The sequence below is a fragment of the Melospiza melodia genome, chromosome 5, assembly GCF_035770615.1.
Source record: "Melospiza melodia melodia isolate bMelMel2 chromosome 5, bMelMel2.pri, whole genome shotgun sequence".
In the NCBI taxonomy this organism is placed as follows: Eukaryota; Metazoa; Chordata; class Aves; order Passeriformes; family Passerellidae; genus Melospiza; species Melospiza melodia.
The window spans coordinates 8,993,346-9,018,630 of NC_086198.1; the positions used below are offsets into that span (position 1 = coordinate 8,993,346).

At 38.5% G+C, this 25,285-nt stretch overlaps 1 protein-coding gene across 2 annotated transcripts; it reads left to right on the plus strand.

Annotated features, from left to right (window-relative positions):
- The first annotated feature begins 62 nt into the window (after positions 1-62).
- Positions 63-17,259, plus strand: AADAT (aminoadipate aminotransferase). 2 transcript variants are annotated; one of them, XR_010027743.1, is made up of 14 exons: positions 63-146; positions 1,024-1,092; positions 2,749-2,917; positions 3,969-4,101; positions 4,790-4,864; positions 6,167-6,376; positions 6,904-6,969; positions 8,078-8,160; positions 9,364-9,460; positions 10,276-10,337; positions 12,609-12,673; positions 13,157-13,213; positions 13,880-13,981; positions 15,205-15,221. XR_010027743.1 is itself a non-coding variant. In XM_063156202.1 (14 exons), exons 2-14 carry the CDS (start codon positions 1,026-1,028, stop codon positions 15,244-15,246), a joined length of 1,278 nt encoding a protein of 425 aa, XP_063012272.1. In that variant the 5' UTR covers positions 63-146; positions 1,024-1,025; the 3' UTR covers positions 15,247-17,259. The 2 variants fall into 2 exon arrangements, 1 of the variants encoding a protein (XP_063012272.1); XM_063156202.1 differs by having other exon boundaries at positions 13,157-13,263; positions 15,205-17,259.
- The last annotated feature ends 8,026 nt before the right edge of the window (positions 17,260-25,285 follow it).

A 25,285-nucleotide genomic window follows, 5' to 3' on the forward strand; every position in this document is an offset into this window, starting at 1 on the left:
GGCCCATGCCCACAGTGGGGCCAACCCAGCACACGCCCACAGCGGGGCCGGCCCGGCACACGCCCACAGCGGGGCTAACCCGGCCCGTGCCCACAGCGGGGCCGCCGCTGCCCCCTGTCCGGCCGCCGGCTCCTTGCCCTCCGCCGGTAGGTGCCCGCGGCCGCCGCCGAACCCTCCACACAGCGGGGCGGCACCGGCCGTGAGCTCGGGATGGCCCCGGGGGCTCGGTGCCCCCTCCGGGGAGCTGGGGGTGGGTGGGCAGCAGGGGTGTCTCGGGATGGCGGCGAAGCGGCGCTCAGCTGTCCCTGAGAGCACAGCCCCAGCCCGCCCTTGTGCACGGGCAGCAGCGCGCCTGTGCCGGGCTGCGGGGGGAGCGGAGTGCGGGAGGCGGTTTTGGGAAACACGAGATGTGTTTGTTCAAAGCGGCCTCACTCGGTAGATCGTTTCTGGTAACTGGCGGCACATGCGTGTTGCTGTGGCTGCTCTTTGCCCTTCCATTTCATTTCCCTGCCTGCTGTCCCTTCAAAGGAGATTCCTTCTTGTGGCCTTTCCAGGCCGTCGTGCTTCCTGCCGGTCTGTAGTTCACTAGATAGGGAACTCTATGGGCACCAGGGAAAAGGAGGAAAATATTCATCAGCATTTGAAAGACGTTCTTAATTATCCTTTCCAAAAAAATACCCCACCTCTAACTTGACAAGTGTTGTGACTTATAATGATGGCTTGCAATCCTAAAAGCACTTCAAATGCAGTGCTTAATAGAGCTAAATAAAGTCGGCTTCTCATTAACTAAAAAAGAGCTGGTGGTTGTTTAAGATCCATCAAATCTTCAGATTTGTAATTTGCCATTAAAACTCCAGAGCTGACAGTAAAGGGAGGGGAAAGGGGATTTTTCCTGCTCACTGGCATACCACAAATTACCCAGATTAAAAGCATTATTTGTGGGAAATGCACATACTAAAAGCACACTGCAGTTCTTATTCCCTTTTCTAGCTTCATGTCCAACTAATTATTCTTTCTCCATAGATATGAATTACTCTAGGTTCATCACCACTGTGAGTGCAGCAAGAAAAGCATCTCCAATAAGACTGCTGAGTGAGTACATGTCCCTTCCTCCCAGTTTCTCTGATAGTACCATTCTATGTTCTGGTCTGTGCTGGAGTATCATGGCTTAAGACTTTAAAAGGTTTGAAAGAAAACCATGCTGTAAGATGACAAAGCAACTTCACTTTTGTTAAGCAGAGATGCCAAGCAGGTATAAAGAAAAAGAAGGTGAATAACCTTGAACCATTTCAGAAACCCATCCAGACAGATGAGTTAGAATTAGCACTTTTACAAGTGTCTGCAAAGTCTCTGCTACTGTCTCTGAACGCAGGCTTTTGGCACAGTTTGCAACTGAGTTTATGTTGTATGTCCAGGAACAGGCAACTGCTAGTGACTTGAAATTCAGTCCCTGCAGGTTTCTTTCCACTCCATTTTACTGTATCTTGTTCATGTCTATAAATGCCTCAGCACCCCCATCCACCCAGTATTACTACACTTCCCTTTTCCATATTAATCTGTCTTTAGGCTACAACATTACATTGTCTTCCATGTGACAGATGGAAGGGCTTAACTGCCTGCTTGTTTACTCAGCTGAAACCCACAGAGACCTGACAGAACCCAAGCATGAGACATACATCACTAGTTAAGCCTTCAGGGGTCAATTTCCCCTCTTGGTAAGGGGCTGGCATTTGCTGTTCTGCTCAAAATCCTTCACACAGGTACAGCAAAGTCATGCAATTCACTCTAGGCAGCCTCTTTTTCAAGTGGTATGTTAATATGCATCATAACAGAGGAATTAAGCAGCACAGTTCCTGTAGATAGACATATTGAGCCTGCAGTTTTGATGACAAAGTAAATCGCTCTTTACCAGGCCAAAAGTCACAGGCATAACACAAATTGGTGAAATAACTGATAAGAATTAACTCCCTATGTTCAAGTCTGCTAATAAGTACTGGGACATAAACTCTGTAACAGGCCACTTTTAAGCCAGATCTGGTGTCATCTGTCCTCTCATATCTGATGTAAAACTGCCAAGCCAGCATGAATGCCATATTGAGAATTCTTAGATTTAATGCAATCAAGTGCCCTTGCTGGATTGAGGTCTGGTCTGCACTGCATAGATTGGATCTGAATGATTGTGAAACTGTGACTTAAAAGCAGGAATTAAGATTTTCTTCATAGCAAATTACTGACACAGTACCTCTGCCACTAAAACTGGGCTGCTAGAAACATTTCCATTGCCTTATGGAAAAGCTAAAATCATCTGTCAGTATAGCTGACAGATCAGCTGAAGTGAGACTGAATGAAAAACAGAACAAAAAACAAAACCATTCATTTCAAGCCAGTCTAAACAGAAGATCATTTAGATTTTAAATTCTTGAAGCTCAGAAGACACCAGTCATGACATTTTTTGTAACAGAGCTGTCCAGATTGTTTCAAAATAAATTACAAGTAGCTTTTTTAACTTAAAATGAGTTTTTGTTTTAGTCTGTCCCAGCAGTATCTCCCTCCTGGGGCCCCCAAACACCTATTTAATCCAAGCAGAAAGCAGACTTTAAGAAGAGTTATCCTTTTGAATTAATGATAGTTAAACAAGTAAACTGAAAATAGAAGAAGTTTTCTGGGTCATTATTAGATATTGATTAAAGGATATGATCACCATTGTAATAATAAAATTGTAACCAAGGTGTTTTCCTTTTACTCTAGCTGAATTGATGCAGAAGTCTCCTCCATCTCTTATCTCTCTGGCTGGAGGGGCACCAAATCCTAATGTCTTTCCATTTAAGAGGGCAACAGTTGACATTGGACATGGAATGCCTATTGAGATTGGGGAAGATCTGATGAAGAGAGCTCTCCAGTACTCAGCCTCAGCAGGGTATCTGTCACAGCTGCTTGCACTTCAAGATACCAGAAGCTAAGGATCATAATATCCTTTATTATTGCATTAAGTCACCTGTGTTTTTAAAACCTGCTCATAAAGCCCTTTTCTTCAAAAAATAGGTTATTCCCAAAACCCATGGTTTTTGTTTTTTTTTTTTTTTCAATTTGCCTCACTATTTACATTTGAGTCCCAGTGGAAAATTTTGCAATGAGTTATGTAAAAAGAAAAAAAAAATCCACTTAAAACCCTAATCCTAGTATTTCTCAGGCCAGAGCATTTCCTAGCTATTTGTATTTGAGAATCCAGACACCCAAATCAGATTTTATTTAAAAGATACTGCATTACAATACATCGTTTCTATGTTTTGGAGTATTTATTTTCATTTGGCACCATATACTAAAGTCAGCGTGTAGAACTTGTGGTAGTTGGTGGAGGTATTTATAGAATTCTCATTTTTAGTACAAAAATTGCAAATCATTATATTCCATATCATTATTTTGCTTTAGTGCTCATGAAGACTTCTCGGCAGACAGCACTGAGTCAGGTGAAGACAGGTTTGCAAAAAGACTGAGATACATGGGGCATCAGTTAAAACTTTCCTTAACATTTCAAATGAACCAGCCATTTGTGAACATCCTACAAGATCTTAAGATATTTTTTGGAAAACGTGTTTTGGAAATCCTTGTAATCTGCAGCAGGTTACAAGCAGCATTAAGAACTTTGTCACACTGCCAGATTTGAGTACAGAATGATCATTTCTAGGAGTGGGTATTATTCAGCCTCCACCTTGTTTCATCCTTGGCGAATAATTTCTGCCCAGATTTCACTATGATAATTTGGTGTATGGACCACAGGCAGAATTTATTTCTTAATTATTTCATTTTCTAAATTTGAAAAAGCAGTCATAGCAATTGCATTTAAGTGTATCTGTGTGACAGTTGAAACCAAACTCAGGACTGCATGCTAGATTTGGCAGGGATTTAGAGGAACAGACTAGCTTTGGCCTATATAAGGTCTGAGATATGCCTTCTTATTCACATTTCAGCATTCCAGAGCTGTTGTCTTGGCTGAAAGATTTCCAGCGGAACTTACATGATCCCCCCACAGCCAATTACAGCCCTGAGCAAGGACAGATGGAAGTGTGTGTCACAACTGGCAGCCAGGAAGGCTTGTGTAAAGTAAGACCAAAAGACTCATATGTTAGAAGCATTTCATTCAGAGAGATGTTTATTCTTCCATCACTTCAGCTATATTCAGCATTAGGTTCTCTCTGTAACCACAGTACCTGTGCAGGGTACTGTTTCATGTACTCTTTCTCCATAGATATGAATTACTCTGGGTTTATGCACAAGATAAGGGAAATGCAATAAAATTGGAGTGGCATTCTAGACTGTCAGGACTGCATGGAAGTTCAGGTGACCAAAGAGCCTGTGTAGAAAACATGCAATAAGATAACATATCATGTTACTCAAGTAGTGCAATAATAAGTGCATAGAGGCTTTACCATAATTCTATTTTAAATGTTTCTTGTCATTTTTACTTCCTAATTTTTTGGGGTTTTTACTTCCTGAAATAATTACCCCTTCCAGTCCACTCACTGCTGTTGAGTTGTTTCTTTCTATAATTTATACAGTAGAAAGGGTGCTTCAGAGCAGTCTCTTTCCATGTCAAGTTGGTCACCGATCTTAATTTGGCTCTAAAGCAGATTTTTCATGCATTCATTGTCTTTCTCACAGACAAGATATTGATATGTTTGGGGAATTACTAGTATCTAATTAAGGTTTTTAACCCCACTAAGAAGTCAAAAGTACAAAGCACATGTATAAAAACTGACCAATCTTTAAAACAGAATATTTTCTTTTGCAGGTGTTTGAAATGCTTATTAATCCTGGAGACAACATCCTTTTGGATGCACCCACGTACTCGGGGACACTAGCAGCTGTAAGTATTCCTTAGCTACAAAACATTGTCAGTGTTACATTTGAACTAAACAGCAGTTTAATGCCTGATCTGCAGTCTTATAAGCACTGTCTGTACTTGCTATAAAAACATATCTAAGACTCAAGATTTTAGTGTCCGACCAGTTAAGTTCATAAATATTAATTCATAGAAAGTTTCCTACTAAAAGTTCTGTGAAAGCTATTTGAAATTCCTCTTCCAAACACTAGTTCGTTCCAGGGCTAACATCACATATGGGACTGGAAAGAAAGCCATCAGGACCTAGTTTGGTTGAATAAAATTTATAACAAGTGAGTGTGTTAACATGTCAGCATGTTTACCTGAAGTATTTAATGATCAGAGTATACAAGAGATATAAATAGTGTAATATTGGAATAGGCCTGAAGCAGCCATATATGAGTACAAAGATATGAATTAGGGAGAACTGTACAAAACCAGCAAAGTTTACTTCTGAAAAGTAGTGTAATCAATATAAAATTAAATGCCTCAAAATGCATAAGAGTTGCAAGAAGGGTTAGAATAAATACACCACAAATTCAGTTGTCCCCCCCTGCATCAAAATAAATTGTTATTGCTTATTGTCCTATATTTAAATATATAGTCTAATGAGCTGTACTTTTTTAGGAATGTATTTTGACAATGCAGCAGTTTGCAGTTTTACTTCAAAATGCAGAGCACTACATGGTAAAAATTGAAATTCCACAGAGGAGGGACAGCAAGCTTTTTCATTGGTATTTTACCTATATTTTTTCATGCTGCTGTCAACATGTCACTGCAGTAGCATCATTTCATTCTCCTTTTTATTGCTGAATTTATCTATTTAGAGAACAGATTCCTTGCACTTTGTCAGGGAAGAGTAGCTTAAAGCTCTGACATTTCCACCAAAGTAGAGTATATATTGTCAGTAGGAAACAAAGGTGCTGTGACCCTAACTGTCTGTGGTGAGAGCATGAGAAGTCATGAGAGAACAGTTCAGATTCAGAAACTCCCTTTCCACTTGAAAAACCAAACCTGATTTCCTAGAAAAGAGCAGCAATTGAACATAGGAGTTACCCATTTCCTCTGAGTAGGCTTACTAGAACAGATAAAGAGTAGTGTGGTAAGTGTCACAAGCCTTACAGCAAATTCAGACAAACTTTTATTGGACTCATGAGCAAATGGAGCTTGAGATGTCTAGAAAATAAAAAAGAAAGACTTTGTATTGATGAAATGTTATGGTGACAATGACAAAAGGAAGGCCTTTGCATTACACAATTATGACAGTTTTGTTCTTTCTATCAACAGCTGAGACCCTTGGGTTGTAATATAATTAATATTCCTAGTGACCAACACGGCATTATTCCAAAAGCTTTAAAAGAAATTCTGTCTGCTTGGAGCCCAGAGGATGTAAAAAATTGTAGCAATCACCTCCCCAAATTCCTGTACACTATTCCAAATGGATGCAACCCAACTGGCAACTCGCTGACCACAGAGCGCAAAAAGGAGATTTACCAGGTATGGAGCTGTGGTCTTGTGAGCCTTGTAGTGGAAATAGATAAATATCAGTCTTGTTTCAGTTGAAGATATCCTATGTTTGCTATTCAGGCCCATTATTGGTCCAGTAAACAGTCCTCCCAGAACTTGCTTCTAGCAGAATCTCTTTCACAGCAGCTCTTCAGAGGCAGACTATGCCTTAGGTAAATTGTTTTTCAATGGTAGCCCACTGGCAGCTGGTACCTTTGCCACGGGCTTCTAACAGGACTTACTGCATGTTGCCTGCTCAGTTTGAATGCCACATGGAACAGAGCTTCAGTGGCATACAAGGGTCTGTGTACTATAGGTACCATGATTACTCTAACAATTTTTTGATATCTAAATTGGGCACTTGAAGGCTTCTTATCATGGGAGCTTCTAGATAATGAATGGCCAGTCAATAGAATCATAATATGATGCTGGTTACAAAAAAAAAAAAAATCCACCGGACTGAATTTGCAGCGTCTTTAACTCTTATTTCTTTTGTTACTTTTTATTAACTTATTTAGCTTGCAAGAAAATATGATTTTCTCATAATAGAAGATGATCCTTACTACTTTCTTCAATTTGAAAAGGTAATTTTTCTTTCATAATCCTTATAACACCTTATTTTCTGGGGAGAAACTAAGGTTCACAAGAGAACTAAGGTTTGAGCCCTGAACCTTCCTGCATGCCTTTTCTTCATGTCCTACCAAGGCAGTTGTAGGCCTGACAGTCTGTGCTCCTTTCAGTAATTTTCCCCTTTGTGGCGTTTTATATCCTGGGAATTAGTGGTTCAAATTTTTCAGTAATCAGAAAATGACGAAGACTTTATGTCACTGAAGCAGCACTTTGAAAATTTCAGCCTCTTAATGTTCCTTTCTCCCCATCTCTTCTTTCATTCAGCAGAAGACTGCGTACTCTGCACCTACTATATCCCTTTGCCTTTTGGAGAATCTGGGAGTTCTCCCAGGTACCACATATAATGGCACTGGATAGGCAGCTTCCCTTCCTGTAAATTTTCTGCAAATTTCATATGTGAATCTGCAGTTACTCAGTCTTTAAAAGCACCTAACGTCAGAAATCAAAATGGGTCTTAAAAAGCACTAAAACATTGGTAGAAGATAAAGGTCAGCATTTTCTCTTTTGAAATATGTTGTTATGGAAGGAGGCAATAAAACTGCCACACTTATTGAATAGGATTGTGAAGCTTTGTAAGAAAATGTAGGGAAAAAGGTGTAAAAACAGAATTCATGATAAGTAAAAGGTATGCTGGATTCAGATCTTCACAATTTTGTCCTTCTGATTTCACTTTTTATATAACAAAGCAAAATGCTACAAGGCTCCATTTTAGAAATTGCAATACCTCTTTACTCCACAAGAAATCTTGGCAGAAAAATCATTATTTCTCTCTCCTTCTTATGGCATCATACCAATTCTTAAACTGAACACTTGTGTGCTGAACAGTGGGCTAAGCAATCATCAAAAAATAACAAAGCTGATTTCTTGAAGATGTTCACAGAATACTGTAATCACATCTCAGAAAGCTAGGCTAAGCAATCATTTGTCAGCAAGTTACTGAAATGTTTTCATTGGAACACACATTTGAGAAATTAATTGTGTCTTCCTAGTAAAGAAAATAATTCCATTATAATCCTTACTAGCAAAAATCCTTGAATTTTGTTTTTTATTCTTTATTCCAAGCCATGGGCTCCAACTTTCCTCTCAATGGATGTGGATGGCCGAGTTATCAGGACCGACTCTTTCTCTAAAATTCTCTCATCTGGGTAAGGCCAGCTGCAGACCACTGAGACATGCCATGGTGTTTTCTCATTTACTAACTATCCACTTCTGGAATGAACTTCAGAATCAACGGCTTTTTGCACTCTTCTCACTTTTCATGTCATCTCTTGGCAGTCATTTTACTCCAGGTTCTGTTTCTCTTCTGAAGCAGATAGCTAAGCCTCTCCCCCCAGGCAGCCCATTCTTGTAGGCACAATCTAGGCAGAAAGACAGATGCTGGATTCCAGCTCTGTTCCTGGAAATCTTAGGAGCTTTTCTCTCCTTTTTTTCCATTTCCCTTTTTATCTGTAGCTTAGTATTCCTGCAAGCTCCCTGAACTTGTAACACAGAAAAGAAACTATAATTCTTAACAAACTGTTCATAGGGTTGTACTGATATCTAGCCTTCCAGTTCTTTCAGGTTGTTTCCACCTGCCAGAAAAAGAACCACCTTGGCTGTTTTCCATTTCACACAAATCAATGTATTTGATTTTTAGCTTGCTTTTGTCTGTTAACCTAATAGATATAAAAAAATTAATGTGAAGTCTGCATTGGTAGACAGTGGATTATAACCCATCCTAGAGAAAGTGAGGAGACAACATAATGCTAGGTGTGATTGCGTTTTCAGAACTGACACCACAAAATGGCATGACACAGTATTATCTTTTCCAAAGACATGTATGAGTTTACAGGCTCCATTTTTCTTCAAATAAAAACTTCAGCCAATCTGTAAAGATGGGTAATAAGAATTGAAGCATAAGGAACCATCTAGTTTATCAATCTATATTCCATTCCTTCTGCAGTACTGAAAGGGAGTGAAAGAGTAAAGCAATTTGCCACTTACCTGTTTGTCATAAAGCCTGAGCATTCATGATCTTTTATTATGGGAAAACTTGTCTTTCTTTCCCTTTGATTCATGTTATCTTCATGGTTGCAGAAGATAGCTTCTAAACATAGATTTTGTCCTGAAACCTCATAACTAAGAAGCTACTATAAGCATTAAAACCTCCTAAATGTTTTTATTTCATTACTTTGATACTCAGCTTCTAAATTGTATAACCTGAGGGCAGTATTAAGATACAGATAAATTTGAATGCATAAGAGATCCTTACACTGTCAATGAAATTGTTGCATGTTTTCCCACATATAACTCAGAAAAGTATTAGCTCATTGCATTTCTGTGGTAACTTTTTGTTTGTTTGGTTCCAGTTTAAGAATTGGTTTTCTGACGGGTCCCAAGCCTCTCATTGACAGAGTTGTTCTACACATTCAGGTGTCAACAATGCACACCAGCACTTTCACACAGGCAAGTACCAAGCCACCAGATGAATTGTATTTAGAGAAGACAACATATCCTAAGTTATAAGAAACTGCAAGAAAACAGCTTTGTACTTTCATAATTGCTCTGCACTTTTACAGTTTTGTTTATGCACATGCATTGTCAATTCTGCCAAAGGAAGAGAGACCATCATAGAACCAGAGCTAGAGGGTTGTCCCAGTGCATGGATAGTTCAGCTGATATCCCTTAACCCTCAGATTTCAAGAATCAAGTTTTGAAATACTTTATCTCTTCCTGGTAGGTTCTTTTGAAAAACCTTAATGTAAAGCATAGTATGGAAGAAACACTCATTTTTTATTTTTTATTCTACTTTTCAATTAAAACAATACTGGCAGCCCACTAAGACATTTCAAAGCAAGCTGACAACTACAGCCCCTTTATGGTTAGTACTAAGGAAAGGAGACAGTGAACTCATCTAAATACAGCTTCCATCTTCCAGCTCCATTAGTTCGTCCCTGTTAAAGTGGAGAGGCCAATGTGGACAGGAAGGTAAGGCAATATACATTGCCTTCCTCTTTTTCCCCATGTACCATATTTAGCTCTTCATCCATTTTTCCCTCCCCCCACCCCAGCTTCCAAATACCAATGCCATGGTCCTTGGAGACACCAGTAACATGGACAGTAATAACCTTGGCACCTCTGTTTATAAGGGCTCCCAGAGACACCGCGTGCAATTTCATGTCTGGGGAATGTTGAATAGTGCATCTGGCCATGGATCTTTTGATGATTGTGGAACAGTCCTGTTTAAAACATGGTATTGATGATGTGTTTTATTTCTTTAGATTATGATATCACAGCTCCTTCAGCAATGGGGACAAAAGGGTTTCTTGGAGCATATAGACAGGTAGGGTTATGTCCTATGCTGAATTTCATCGTCTGTCATTCTGCTACTTGTTGCCTACAGCAAACATTCTTTGTAGCAAAAAAGTCGGAGGAGGTGCACCAGTATTAGGCCAAGTAGGTAAGACAGATCACCAAGACTGCTGGGTTCACACAAGAGCCCTGAAGAGACACAGTGTGAGGTTGCAGACAGGCAGGTCAGGGCATGTCACCTCCTGCTCCAGGCAGACAATCCACCAGTCAATTGGCACAGACATCATGCAGCTCCTACCTGAAGGGAACTTGAGAGGATCCTGGAAGCATCAAGCCAGTGAAAAAAGTTTTGATCCCTGCTAAAGTGTTAGAGTCTATAGCAAAAGCTGAGATCTCTGAGCACAGGATCTATTGTGAAAGAGTCAGCATAGCCTTTATAAAGGGAGTTCACTAAGTTAGCAGGAATTTACATTCTTGCCATCCTTGATCTCCTGGTTGGGGATACTGATGGAAAAACAGTGAAGTTTATCTACACACAGTAAACATTGCCTGAACATTGCCTCTCACTGTTAGAGAGCACTGGGCTACCATCTGACTCACAAGACATTTCTTGCATACTGACTGACACACATTTAGTTTTCATTTACTATGCAGGAGAGCATAGTTTCTCTTGACAGTCAGTACCTCATTTTATACACTCTACTTGGATATCATTAGAGCCACAAGTTTCTCACTTCAGTAGGAGTGTGCTACACTCTGCAAAGGCCTGTGACAGCAAAATGAGCAAAACGTGCAAGAAGTTCTTATATCTCACTGTAACAGCCACTTGTGCCCCCTTGATTTTCATACTGTTAACAGCAATATTTGGGAAAAAAAAACCAAACCAGACACATCAGCCTTAGCATTGCTTTGTTTTAAGATTTAGGAACATAAAGAGAAATCTCACCGAGGAACTTGGACCACACTTTAGCTCAACTTTCAGTAGTTCCCAAAAAATAAATCCCAAATGCATCTCTTCACTTACCTATTTGTTGTAGGTCAAAAGGCAGCCTTGATCAAGCTTGGAGGCTGTTCTTCCATTTAAACAAATGAAAACAGGGCTTTAGTGGGGCAGCTGCAGTACTTTATAACCTTACTGATGAAGCCTCACAGCTGACTGCAATCTCTTCCAGCTGATTTCACTTGTACAAGGGTGAGGTGTTAGATCAGGCTTTGGAGTAGAAGATTGGTTTTTTTTTTTTTTTTGAGCAGCTACTTTTTGGGGGATGTTTCATTTTAGTAACTGTTGTGTTTTCAACATGTAATTTAAATGGTAACAGGATTTGCAATTTTGGTAAAAGCTGCACAAAGGAGATTTACTCTCTCATATACAATGTAGCAATAGAAATACTGAGCCCCAAATCTGTTTAAGTTTCTGGAGGTATTGGTGTTTGTGTATCAGATGTAATAAAATACATCCATAAATCAAAGCTATTGGTTCAGAAAGTATTTTTAAAACTACAAATGTAAAATTATGTAAATTATGCAAATTACTAAGGATGTTTTCTCAAGACATGGGAACACATTTGCATTTGAATTATGAACTCAGTATCAGGCATTTCTCTTGTGCCTTCTATTGCACAGCTGTGTCATTTTATGTTGACAAAAGGCACTGCATGTGGCTTGTCCATGGTGAAACCTGGGTTAGGGTCATTTTTCCCAGTAAGAGATTACATTATTTGAAAGTTTTACTTGAAGTATGAAGGAGATATGTCCAAAAGCTTAGAAAGGGGAAGCTGTCAAATAGCTGTGACAGGTTTATCATATGATTTGCTTTTTACCTTGTTAAATGTAATTTCTATGAGTACCCATTACACAAATTCAACCCAAATGCACAAATATTAAGTCTGTGCTTTTGCATATGTTAAAGTCCCTAATTTTCTTCAGTCTCTGTGCTTTGTGCAGTAAATACTGTTAACAGGACTTCTATCCACTGCTATAATAGACAGATTGGATATAATATATAAAAGGTTTCTGTGATATGTGTAAAGCTGAAGAAACAGGCACACAGGGACTTCCTCTGTCTGGTTGATCAGCGCTCTGTTGGAGGTGCAGTGAAGCAGTAAAGACTTCTTGGATACATATACAAATTTTTATATACACAGTATACTCTGTTGTGCCCACCTAGGATATGCTTATATTTCTATTAAATGTGCTTGTTCACTTGAGTTGTTCAAGTAGGAAGGCTTTTTTTCTGCCTCCAGAAACAAATAGACCCTGAAGGATATGAGTTCATGACTTTGAATTGATAATTTGCTTTCAGAGTGGTGGACTTCTACAGGATCCAGCGGGATGCAATGCTCACTGCTGCTGACAAGTGGTTAAAAGGTCAGAGTGCAACACAGATAATCACTTAAATTTTTTTGCTAGCTATTTATCATCTTTGTGCTCAAGAAAAATCACTGAAGTTCATCTCTTGACTAAAGTGACAGATAAGCACTATAAGCAATCAATTGCATTAAATATTAAGCTTAGGACAAATACTCTATTGCTGCATTTTTGTGCTTTCTGGTAGGACAGGGAGATAGATGGTGATGGAAAAAAGCTCACCACATTACTATTTAAAGCAATTTTACAAAGAGCTTGTATTTCACTTCATTATGTTCTCATACTTTCAATATTTAAAATATCTGTCTTCAAAAAATCTCAGAAATAGTGACCTTAATTTAAAAGAAGATACAAAAAAAATCGCTATAGCAATAGTGATAATAATGTTTGTATCAGCAAATCTAAAACATCATTGATGTACCCATTAGAAGTGGGGCATAAGTTTCTTCCTTGATTCCATTTTCTCTCTCTCTCTTTCTCCAGACTTGGCAGAATGGTACCCTCCTGCTGCTGGCATGTTCTTATGGATCAAAATTAAGGGTATTTCTGATACACAGCAGCTGATAATGGAAAAGGCTTTGAAGAAAGAAGTATGACATGATTGAATGACTTGTGATCTTAAAACAAAAAAAGGGAGGGATAAAATATCTGTATCTATCCATATGTGCACACATAAAAAAACAGGGGGACTTGCTGTGCACCATCATTAAGTCTGCAAGTCAGGCACTGTGGCATAGTTATTGACTAACAAAATATTTTCATGACTCCATTCAGATGTTGATATTTTATCAGTTTACTTGAATTGAAACCAATAGAACATATGGTACAATGTCATTATGTATGACATATATATACCTAAATGTATAATGGCTGCTGACTAAATTTTTTTAATGACAGAAATTAAGTTTGGGTTTATTTCTCCAATTTATAAGATCCAGCACTGAGTAAGCCACACCCCAGGTGCCTCTAAGCATTGTGATGATATGAACAAGACCTGGTAACCATAACCAAAGACCCCTTGGTTATACTATGAAAAGTCTGGTTACAGGTTGCATATTTTTGTCTCCTCTTTTTGAAAAAAGGAATGTATTACACCATGCTCACACTTACAAGTCTGTAAGCACTGAGCTTTCTCAAATTTATTTTAACATAGTGTTTTAAAAATGTACAAGTGGTAATAACTATGTATTAATCACTTTTTCATAGGTATTACTGGTTCCTGGAGGAGCATTCAATATTGATAGTTCAGAGCCTAGTTCTTATGTCAGAGCCTCCTTCTCTCTACCTTCTCCTGCCCAGATGGATCTGGTGAGATTTTCTTTTCTTTACACTCTTATCAAGACAGTTTCTCACACAGTAATGTTCCTTTATCTTTTACACCCTTCTCCTTATATTTTTTCTTGAATGTTAGAGGTTTTAGTCTGTAGGTGATTAAGCAGTACTTTCACAGCAGTATTAACTGTTCCTTAAGCAAGATACTCATCCAAATAATCTGCAAGATACCAAATTTTGAGGACCACTTAGAATTTTTCTGTGTATCTCATGCATACAGTGTCTCACAGTTGAACCTCCCAGACATTATTTATAAATGCTTTACTGAAGCCAGAGTATTTGCTTAAGTATTAGCATTCATCATGTATCTTTGAGACTTTGGATTCCCAACATTCTGTGATTGAATTACCTGAGTTCTTTTTTTGTGTGTGTGTTGAAAATTCTTTGTAAGAAATACTATTGTTTTCTTTCATACAATTTACATACAAGCATAATTTTACTATTTATTAATTTATTTATTATTTTATTTATTTTGTTTATTTTTTATTTCTTTATTATTATTCCCGATACTATTATCAGGAACTAATCTTTTATGTGTGTTAGGAACATTTTTGATGTTATTTGGCTCTTTCTATAAAATCAGTGGGAGAAAAGATAGGAGACATTTATTTGTGCAGATTTAATGCTGATTTGATTGGGGTGCTTGAAAGAGTCCAGTATTTGTAGTTGTACTTTCATGCCATTATGAAGGCTTGTAACAGATAAGTGCTTCTATTGCCAATTTAGGTCTTCTATATTTCTTCTATTTTTTCCTTTTTCTTTGTTAAAGTAATTCATAACCATACTATTGACAGTCAAGCTGTATTTTTATATACTTCCCCACGCAACTTTCTTCCCTTTTTTCACTTTTGGAGTCCCTGGGCAGTAATACTAAGTTAAAAGAGATACTCTTTCAGGCATCACTAGTTTGTTAGAAGTTATATCTGACCTCCAAATAACCTTTGAACATCAATATATGCATTTTTCTGTTTCAGAAATCTCTGCCTTTTATTTCCTATCAGAGAATTGGAAGCTTTTTGCAGCTAAACCCCATACATGATTTTATAAAAGGAAAGGAAAGGAAAGAATATCAGCAGAACTTTGTATTATAAAATATTGATTCTATAGGGTTAGGGCAGTTTCAGTAGCTTTACAGGTTTGATGTGTTCCCTATTCATGTAATGCTGAAATATAAATGTGAACCATATTTTTCATTGCAGGCCTTCAAGAGACTGGCTGACCTTATAAAAGAATCTTTGTGAAAAAGCTAAATAGAGCTCTTGCAGTAATAAAAATCATCTCCAGAAAATAGCTATTAACATTTGGATTTCATCAGAACACTTTACAAGCAAGCACAATACAGTGGATGTTTCCTTACATCTTTTCAGCTAAAAAAAAAGACTGAAAATGAAAGTGAAAAGCAATTTGCCTAATTTTTTTTTGACTGGACATTGCATTACAAAATGTATTCAATTCAGAAACATTTAAAATACCCAAAACCAAAATGTTCTATTTGCTGTAAAATCCATGGTTTTTTTAGATTTAAATTGATTTTTGTTCTGACTTTTGTTTTCCATTTGAGTTGGGAAACAGAAATCATTTACTCAGAAAGTTGCACTTGAGGTGGTCTTAGCCACTATTACTTCTCACTATTAATATCAACTGATACATTCCTCCAAAATCTTATGTTGGGACTGTCTCATGGGTCACTTCCATTCTTGTCCTTCTGTATGGCATCTGGTTTTAATGATTTGAGGATTAGTATTTAATTCTACTGAAGTTTTGTCAGGTAAAGCTGACGTAACTATGTTAAAAAATTCAAACTGATCCAATAAAATGAGGCTATGATTACAAATAAACTGAGGTCCATTGCAATTTACAAGGGTATTCTCTAATTTGTAAAAGGTATTCTGATTGCTGGTTTTTTTCTTCAGTTTGTGAATAATTACTCTGTACCTGTGGTAGAAAATCTCTGGCTTGCTAAGGCATGTGGATGTACTAAAGGAACTACTCCTTGTTATTCAGTCAGACATGGTTATGAAGGGAGAGTGTAAGTGACTGAAGAGGGGACATGGTGGAATGGACACAACCCTGACACTGCCAGATGCAAACAAAATGAAAAAATAAGAGATGTTTCAGTCTCTTGTTCCTTGGTTATTGTCATCCCAAACATCTGATACTCAGCAACTGGTACAAAACCTTCAGAAAGTTTCAACTGAACTGATTCTCCAAGGCCTCCTGTTTGGATTAGTGACTTCAGTTTTACTCACTGTTTGGATGAAAGCACTGTGATTTTTCACCAGTATCAGATGGCTGTTTCTTTATGTGCAATTGTTCAGAATTTCAAAGTAAAACATTGTTCAAGGATCTAGTTAGCCATTTAGCAGACCAGTCAACCCAAGCAAATAAGGACCAGGCACAACCTGGAAGTTTCACAATAGAAATTATTACTACAAATTATTATTATTACAAATTATTGTAATACTTACAATAATTTTCATTCTCTCTTTTCCCCCAGTTATAAATAGCATATGTCACAACAAACTAGCAGAGATATATGCCTTTCCCAGCATCCCTCCCATTGGCAGGATCATTCCAGTGCCTCCAGCCCAGCATCACTTTTCCTGTCAGTCTCAAGCCTTTCAGTTTAGTCACACATCCACACCACCTTGAGCAGCATATCTAAGATCAATCCCTTGCTCAATTCCCAGATTACTGCAGCTGTTAGGTAAATCCACTGGAGAGGAAGAGACATAGGTGGGCAAGGTGGTGCAGTGGATGGGGCTGGCCCCTCCACAGAGTCAGGCTGGGCTGGGGCAGCCCAGACCCAGGGAGTGACAAAGTGTAGGGAGAGCCTGCAGTCCCAAATCTGCTCTGAGTGTGCCAACACTGTCTTTGAAGACAAACTTGTCCCATTTTACATGGTTTGATGGTGCTAATGGGGGATCCAAACTAGCAGTGCCTCCTGTGCAGTGCTGCTTAACAGGAAGTATTCACATCTCAACTCACTTTGATAAGCATGTGTAGAAATTATGAAAACTCTAATGTCGCCATCAGGCAATTTTTATCTTGGTCTCAATTGCAAAAATTATTTTATGCAACAACAAACTGATATGTCTGTTTAATTAAAATAATATTTTTATAGAGGAATAAATGTAAACCAAAATTAAGACTTGATTTTAGTTCTCAGGTAAATGTGATTGTCAAATGTTTTGGTCGTGTTGTCATTCATCCAAACCTGAATTCAATAAACAAAATCAAAATACCATTATTAAGTAAGCCTTAGATTGGTGATGTGTTGTATGAAACACCTCTTAATTTTCAGAAAGCTAAACGTTAATTCGGTTGAATGTAAGCAAAATGCAATTCCATTTATGCCACATTACCTGGTTTTGCTATCAGCTAATTTAATTGGGGGGAGGGGGGCCCAACTGTGGTGAAGCACCTGTAATGAAATTAATATCCTGAACAATGCAAATTGAGCAATGGCAGTGAAATCCTATATGCACATGCGGTTTCCATGAACCTCTTAATGCACATTTTCTGGTCTCTTGGGAGAGAGCTTTCACTGTTATTAAATGTTCATGGAGGAAGTCACTTGATACAAAAGGAAAAGGGTGGGCAACATGTTTGCATAGGAAGAAATGATAAGGCAAATTAAACTTTTGGGGTTCCCTTTTCGTTTCATCCATCCACGAGCAAATAACCTCTCTCATTCATAGCTGGGTTTAAGCCATCTGCTGCAAGTGACAATGTGCCACTGGGGCAGAGATGACACAGAGGAGGGGAAGGGCAGGGCTCGGTGTGGGGAGCGCAGCCCCCAGTGCTGCCCTGGTGGGGCCCTTGAGGAGGAGGTTGCTGCAGGGCTGGGCAGAGCTGCCTGGCACGGCAGCCCCCCACAGCCTGGCCCTTGCTTCTGAGTGAGCATTTAGCTGCCCATTCTCTTGTGCCTGCACTCTGGTTCCACTGCATTTTCACACTTTTGGTAGATGAAAACCACCTAGGAATTCTGGGCAAAGTCTAGACACTTGCAAATTCTATTTGCATTTTAAAAAACATACTTGTATTTCAGTTCTACGTGTATTTTTAAATCTTGTGACATACAGATCTGCAGTTCTTTTAGTCCTGCCTTTGCAATCTGGACTGTGACCCACTGAGGCAAATATGTAAAAGCACCCCATTTGAGGCCTCAGGTTTAAGCATTTATATTTTTCAGATTCTGTACTGCTTTTTTTTTCTGTGTACTTCTGAGTTTCTTATTAGGAGATGGTAAACTCTCTTCACAGAGTAGGTAGACAAAACAATTCCTTCTCTAGCTGAGAACCAAGGACAAAAGATCCAAATTTCAGACCCAAGAGCATAAAAAAACATGGACTGAAGAAAGAAAACAAGAAGGATGGGACTTCATGGGCTAAAGCTGTAATTGGACAATTAACTCCAATATGTATATTGACCAGAATTTATAAAAGTGTGAGACCCCGTGACCATTTGTCCATTTTGTGACCATTTTGGGTTCATCTTGGGTGTAGCCCTGGCTGGGCTCTTGTACTGCCCAAGGTGTATCCATTGAGGCCTTTTAATAAATACCTACTCAATTCTTTAACTCCATCTAGCTCTGTTCTAGGTCAGCCTTCATAAGGCATCACATTGAGCTGTGCTGTGCATGTCCTAACGTGTCTTGTTTTCTTTATTGTTCAATAACAGGTTTTGAGCAGCCTACCCTAGACAGTCTTATATGGGAATAGAACAGTTGCAGTGTTTGAACTGCAATTACTCTGAATAAAAATGCAAAGAAACATGCATTTTCATTCTTCTAATACTGTTCCCAGGAACACCATGCTCTATCTCACTTTTCTTCTAATGAATATGGAAACTATTGCACAACCCTGCAAAGCACAGTAGTCACAAGGAGAGAAGAATAAGACCTTGCTGATTCTTTTCAAGAATTAATATCCCAGAAACATGTTAACAAATATGGCTACAACTAGAAGATTACATATAGATGTATAGAATGTGGAGAATACCTTCAGAATTTTTTTTTTTTTACTTTCAAATTATCATATATCAGATCTGGATTGTCATAACAAGTGGATATGCTGTAATATGGTCTGGGAAAAATTAACATCAAAGTGTTTCTGTTCCTTGATGTACACAGAACTTTGACCTTTTTCTACATTTGGCAAATAATAAACTTAAAATACTTTCTTGCAGTTTCATCCAATAATTCAAGCATTAACAGAGGTAGATAAAGTTCTTCTGACAACATCAAATTATTTTATTGCCTTATATGGGATGCATAATTTAATAAACTCTCTGAGTATCTGTATGTCCACAAAAACTACTAATAAAGTAGAGGAATGGAAAGACCACTTCAGTTTTCTTGGTAGTTTATATGAAATCTTATTTTCAACATAGTTCCAAGAACTTGGAAGATGTTACTTAATAAGAAAATAAGCTGGTTTCTGCATCTGTGAGGAAGAGTGGCCAGAGTTACTGTCTTAGTACAAGCCTAGCCAGGTACATTGTAGACATTTTAGGCAACCCACTAACAAGAAAACAAACAGCTAAAAGCTTTTTAGTAGTGCCTAAGAAAAAAGATACTTTATCACCCAAACAAATAGAAAACAGCCTTGATTTTTATAGAATTAACCAACACTTTTGCATCTCTGCTTTTTTTCTTTCCTGGATTTCTTTGTCCGGCTCTTTTTAAGGATGTTTCTAATCCATAGGGGCCCCAGGTGACATCATTTTCCAGTAATTAAAGACAATTATTTTCTTAAGATTGCCACCATATCTTTTTTTTATCCTTTTCAGATATGCTATTACCTTATTGTCTGCATTTGTTGTTGGTCACATCATACACAATCCCATCAATAACTAATCTCTGGCTAGTGGCAAGTCTGACCCAAACTCTTTTTCATTTAAAGCAGCCAGCATCTCTTTAGGAGAACAGCACTAATTTTAGGGTGATGTAACTCAGAAGGGTAACTATCTGGAATAGAATATTGGCTTTATCTTCAAGTAACAGCAGTTATGCCAAATAAATAAATGTGTTATTTCTTTCTGCCTCCTAATTGGCATAATGTTTCCCATTTGTATCTTTTTATCTCTTTTTATTGAGCTATTCTTGCTTATTACCCTAGCAAGTCTGTGATAAGCCATAGATGTTAGATTAGTTCCCACATAATAGATGTGAAGAGAGGGCTTTTAGAAAGCAACATGCACAGATGGTTCAAACTCTGTGGCTATCAGTCATGCTTGCATATTGTGAACAAGAATCCCAGGGACTCCCAAGTTTCAAAGACAAAGGAAATCATCAGCAGCTTTATAAGAAAGGCCATGCATTTTCATTACCTCTGAGAAGGATATCCTAGCTTGGTTTTAAGACTTGAAATGATGGAAGACACACCAGCATAATCTGTTGGATTCAAGAGCCCTTCATTTACATGGCATTCTCTCCAGTCATGTCACTTGTATTAATTCAGCTATTTCCCTAAAGCCAAAAGTAAGGGATAAAAAGGATATATTTCAAAAGTTTGGAGCTGCACTCCTAATCAATGAATTTTCAAAAGATTTTCTCTAATCTCCTCAAAATCTACCCTAATCAGGATAAATATATTTCCCTTTAAGACAAGAAGGTTTTGTAAAGTAGATAAAACAGTGAATAGGAAAGACATCAGTGGAAATAGTTTCTGTATTGGCAAATCACTCTTTGCTGCCTGGTGTCAAAAATAAGGAAATCAAATTTTTGCCTTTTATGATTATCATAATATCATAAGCAACATAAACATATGTGTTGAAAGCAAAGGGAGCCAACCCATCTTTGTTGATCAGCATTGACTCCCATTTATTGATCAAATCAGCCACTTTATATAACAGTGTTAATTAACTTCATGCATATTACAAAATTCGAGCTCACGATAGGTTACAGAGAAAACTCTAACCCCTCCTTTTGTTTTACAATACCTGTGGTTTGTTTATTGAAAACAGGACCAGCATTCTCACTGTGATACGAAAAGTTCTCAAAACCTTCCTATCTGTTCCCAGAGAGGCCAAGGACAGAATGTTTTGCCTGTTATGGGAAGACTGTCTGAGAATCTTATTGTTTATAAAGTGGTGCTTGAGAGAGCCTAATTATTTATAGAATCAAGCCTGGGAAATGCTGCTTTATCTCTACCTTTTACTTTTCCCTCAGCTGTATACCTTCATGGCCTCTTTCTTTAAACCATGCTAGAACCAGACTCTCCACACATATGATGTCAGGAGCTTTCTTTTTTTAAGGCCATTGGATCTGCCTTGTTTTGAATCCTGGCAATTCAGGTCTTGAGCTACTTTGTAAAAGTGGCTTTCAGGAAACTAATTTGGAGTTCCTTATCTGTAGTACCAAAGCCAGGAAGGTGGGATGGGTAAAAAGTTCATCCAATTCCCTCACTGTTTCTAAAAGTAAAACTGGTTTTCAGCACAGGTAATGTATTTAGGGCGGTGAAGTCCTACTGATTTTTTTTATATTGGACTCTTGAATGACAAAGTTAGTTTTTAAAACAGAACTAAAATTCCTAAGACCATTACATTGTTTTGATAAATCCCATACAAAAAGTTTAATGATGCAAAACTGTAAGGGCAAGAGGAAATCTTTGCCACATTCTTGAAAGTTGCCTGAATGAAATGTTGCAATGCTGTGACACATACACACACACATTGCATCTGAGGTCTAAAAGAGTGGAAAATATATTTACAAACTGATTAATAGTGTGCACTGTCCTTTCTTTCACTGTTTAAAATAAAATATTGGTGGTGTTCAGGACAACTGAAGTCAGAAGGATGACACTGGAGCTAAGTTCAATAGCAGAGGAGGAAAGGAGAGTAGGACAAAGAATGTAAAAAAAGTCTAGTGACAATAGACAAGTAGAAATCTTCCCCAGAGCCAGACACAAATTGTTGAGACTTCCTCTGTTAGAAATGGTTTTAATACTCATTCATGGTTCTAACCACACTTTCTGATTGTCAAATGGCCTTCTTAGTCAAGGGGCAAAAATATTTTACTTCTCTAAGACTTGTATCAAATTGTATATTAAGGATGATAAAAGCCTGGCTAAAACAGCCATATGTCACTATGTAACTACTGGCACTTTGAAGAACCCAATAGAAAATTTGGCTTACTGTGTTCCCCAGGCTGTAGCAGAATTCTAATAGCTTTGCTAACATCTTTGCCTCCAAACTAGGCATTCAATAGCTGTCACAGCTTGCTTCCAGTAGCAGCTTCACAGACCACAGAAAATACAATATGCTGTGATAAATGAGCTACACAAATGTTTTGCTCATGCCAAAAACTGAAAATCACAACAAAGCCTTGCTATTGCACCTTAACATTACACATGATTTTGTGCAGGCCAAATACATAAATGGATCTGAAAAAGGTATTAAACACAATGATTTGGAACAGAACCATAAAAGACTTTTGAACACAAAGGTCTGTGGATCTGTGAGGTCCATATCAGGATTTTCTAGACCAATGATTGCCTGAATGGGAAAGGATATCAAGGGATCACTAAATAATTCCCCATTTTTTATGCTCTTGCTTTGGCCATTGACAGAAACATTACGCTGGACTAAAGAAAATTGGTCTTAACTAATACAACAATACAGATGTTTAAGCTAGCTTGTCTCTGATTTAGCAAGGACTGCTCAGCTAAGACATATGACTGTGTAGGAAGTGAGTGGCAGCAAGAACTAAAATATAGGGCCAAGCTATAGAGCAATCTGCAATTCATGCATAGGCACTGAGTCAGTTTACTGCTAAGTTTAAGCTTTTCTTAAGGTCACATCTTTTTTCCAGTCTTGTGCTCAGCTCAAGGCAGTGGCCACATTATCCTGCAGAGTCTGTATACAATATCTCATTTCCCCTTGTAACTGCAATTGAATACAGATGTACTGATCATCTGCATTGGAACAACATGTTGGTTATGTACCAAAGAGAAAAAAATCCTGATGGTGTCACCACATGGGCAGAGAATTGTAAAGGGGTTTTACTTGAATTTCCTCCTCCTTACTGAGTAACTCCAAATGAGTCCCTTTAGTCTCTGCATCCCCATGGTAATAATGATAGCTACCTTTGTAAAGGACTTTGATATACAATGATGCTATTGACATTTCCAGGTACTTACATCATCAAATTAATAGCAAAACATGACAAAGAATGCAAATTCATGTGCCATTATCTTTTTCACAGCTGCAAAGAGAATATTATCCATTTCATCTTTTGTGATTCAAAGAGGTAAAAATTCTTTTCTGAATTTCCTAGTATTTGGTGGGGGAAGAGAGTGAAGATCAGAGTATACATGTATACATCCTGCCTTTAGGAATCTAAACCAGGAGCCCCTGTGTCACTTCCATGCTAGAGGGGTTATCTCTCCAGTCACTCTGAGGGCAGTGGAGAAGGAGGTGCATCTGGATCAGGAGGCTGCATTGCTCTGGCTCCCCTAGCTGCACTCAAGGCCCCATCTCTGCCCAGCAAGGAGACAGAGGCCTGGCAGGAGAACCTGCTGAGCCAGGCTCCCATAGTGCCCCAGCCTCCTGTGCTGCACAGTCTGAGCACAGAAACTGTGACGTGCGTTCAGGTGAGGCTGTGCTAAAGAAAGCAGCTGCACACTACATGCTCTCCAACCTGCCACAGTGCCTCTCACACACTTAAGCAGACCGACTGTGAAATGGCATCTGCCTTAAAAGCCTTACTGTGTTTTGCGGAGAAAAGGAGAAACCTCACAACTTTATAAAAGTTGTAAAGCCCGGTATGCTTTTATTACGACACGTGCCGGACGCAAGTCCCCCAACAAGGCATGCGTACTTCTGAAGACCTCAGGTCGTCTTTTATCCCCCTCCCAAATGCATATGCATACAGTTTCACAATAAGTTCATACATATTCATTCCACGTGACATTTAGCACTAGTTCTTCTTTATCAGAGGAATTCCTAGGTCTGGGGCAGATCAACCTTGCGGTAATTTCTGTTTTTCTTTCTCTGTCTCCTTGCTGTCTCTGGAATGCCGCCTTTCCTTCAGCTTTGGCCCTACAGACCTCTCACCTCTCCCAGGCACTTCACCTAATTCAGAATGGATCCCCACTCCGTCTCAACTGTGGCAGAGCATCAGAGTTGTCACTGAATCACAATGCCTGTCATTTGTACATCCCTGCACAAGCACTTCCTAAAAACATCTCCCACCCTGGAGCTACTGCAAGAACTGGTCCTATGTTTTCATTTCAATTCTATTTGAAGCATAGGGCAGGAAATGGGGAAAACCCATCAATCTAGTACCCCTCATAACAGTAATTATGAGAAGTTATTAATATTCATAAAGCTTTTTAAACAGGCTTATTTACTAGATGTGGCTCTGGGAATTCATCTACAAAAATGTCAATTTATGAAGGCAACAATGTACATATCTCCATCTGAATTATTCACATTGGTTGATACAATTAATCTTTTCTCTAGCTGAGGTTTAAAATTGGATCAGATGAATTGTATTACTAAGGTTCTTTTTTCCTTCTGTTGCCAGTGACTCACTTCAGTACAGAGGACTTTATTTTAGTTATCAAAAGCTTGGTGAGAAGCAGCTCATCTTTTAAAGTTCTTTTCATGACCTTACATTGTTTCATGTCATGCTGGATCTCCTGCTAGAGATGTTAGTGGCAGCCTAGTGGAAGATTTTAGAAATTCATGCATGTTTTTTTCTTCATTAATGACAGCAGATAATAGCAGGTTTGGTATTAATACAACTCACTCATTTATAACTTTATTTTCCCCTTCATGCCTTAAGCACCAATATTTCTGTTAGTGGAAGCTGAGGGCCTGATCCATCTGCTGTTTTTCCTCCTGGATAAGCACTGCTCCAGAATAGTGACGAGGAAATAACTCCACAGTGTGCAGGCAGCTGTGGTTCCCAGCAGTCTGAAAGGAAAATTTTAAAGGAGAAAAGCTTTTTATGTTAAGTCCTATCAACACTAAGAATATGGTCCACATAGCAGTGTTAGAAGAGCCTGAATATGTAGAATCTTGGTGTGTTCAGATGAAAAGAATAAATGGGCTAGAAAGCAATGAGTGGTCTCAAACTAAAGTGTCATTCACCACTCCATTGAAGAAGTGGAAAGATTAAATATTTTAGCAAGTCTCCAGGTGATAATATTTAGGTAGAGCTTAGCCTGTAGAACTGCTGGCCTGCCTCTCAAACTGTAGACAAGATTACTAACTGAGAAAGCAACATTCAAATTATTCAGTAGTCATACTGATGTTTCTTGCTTGGGTACC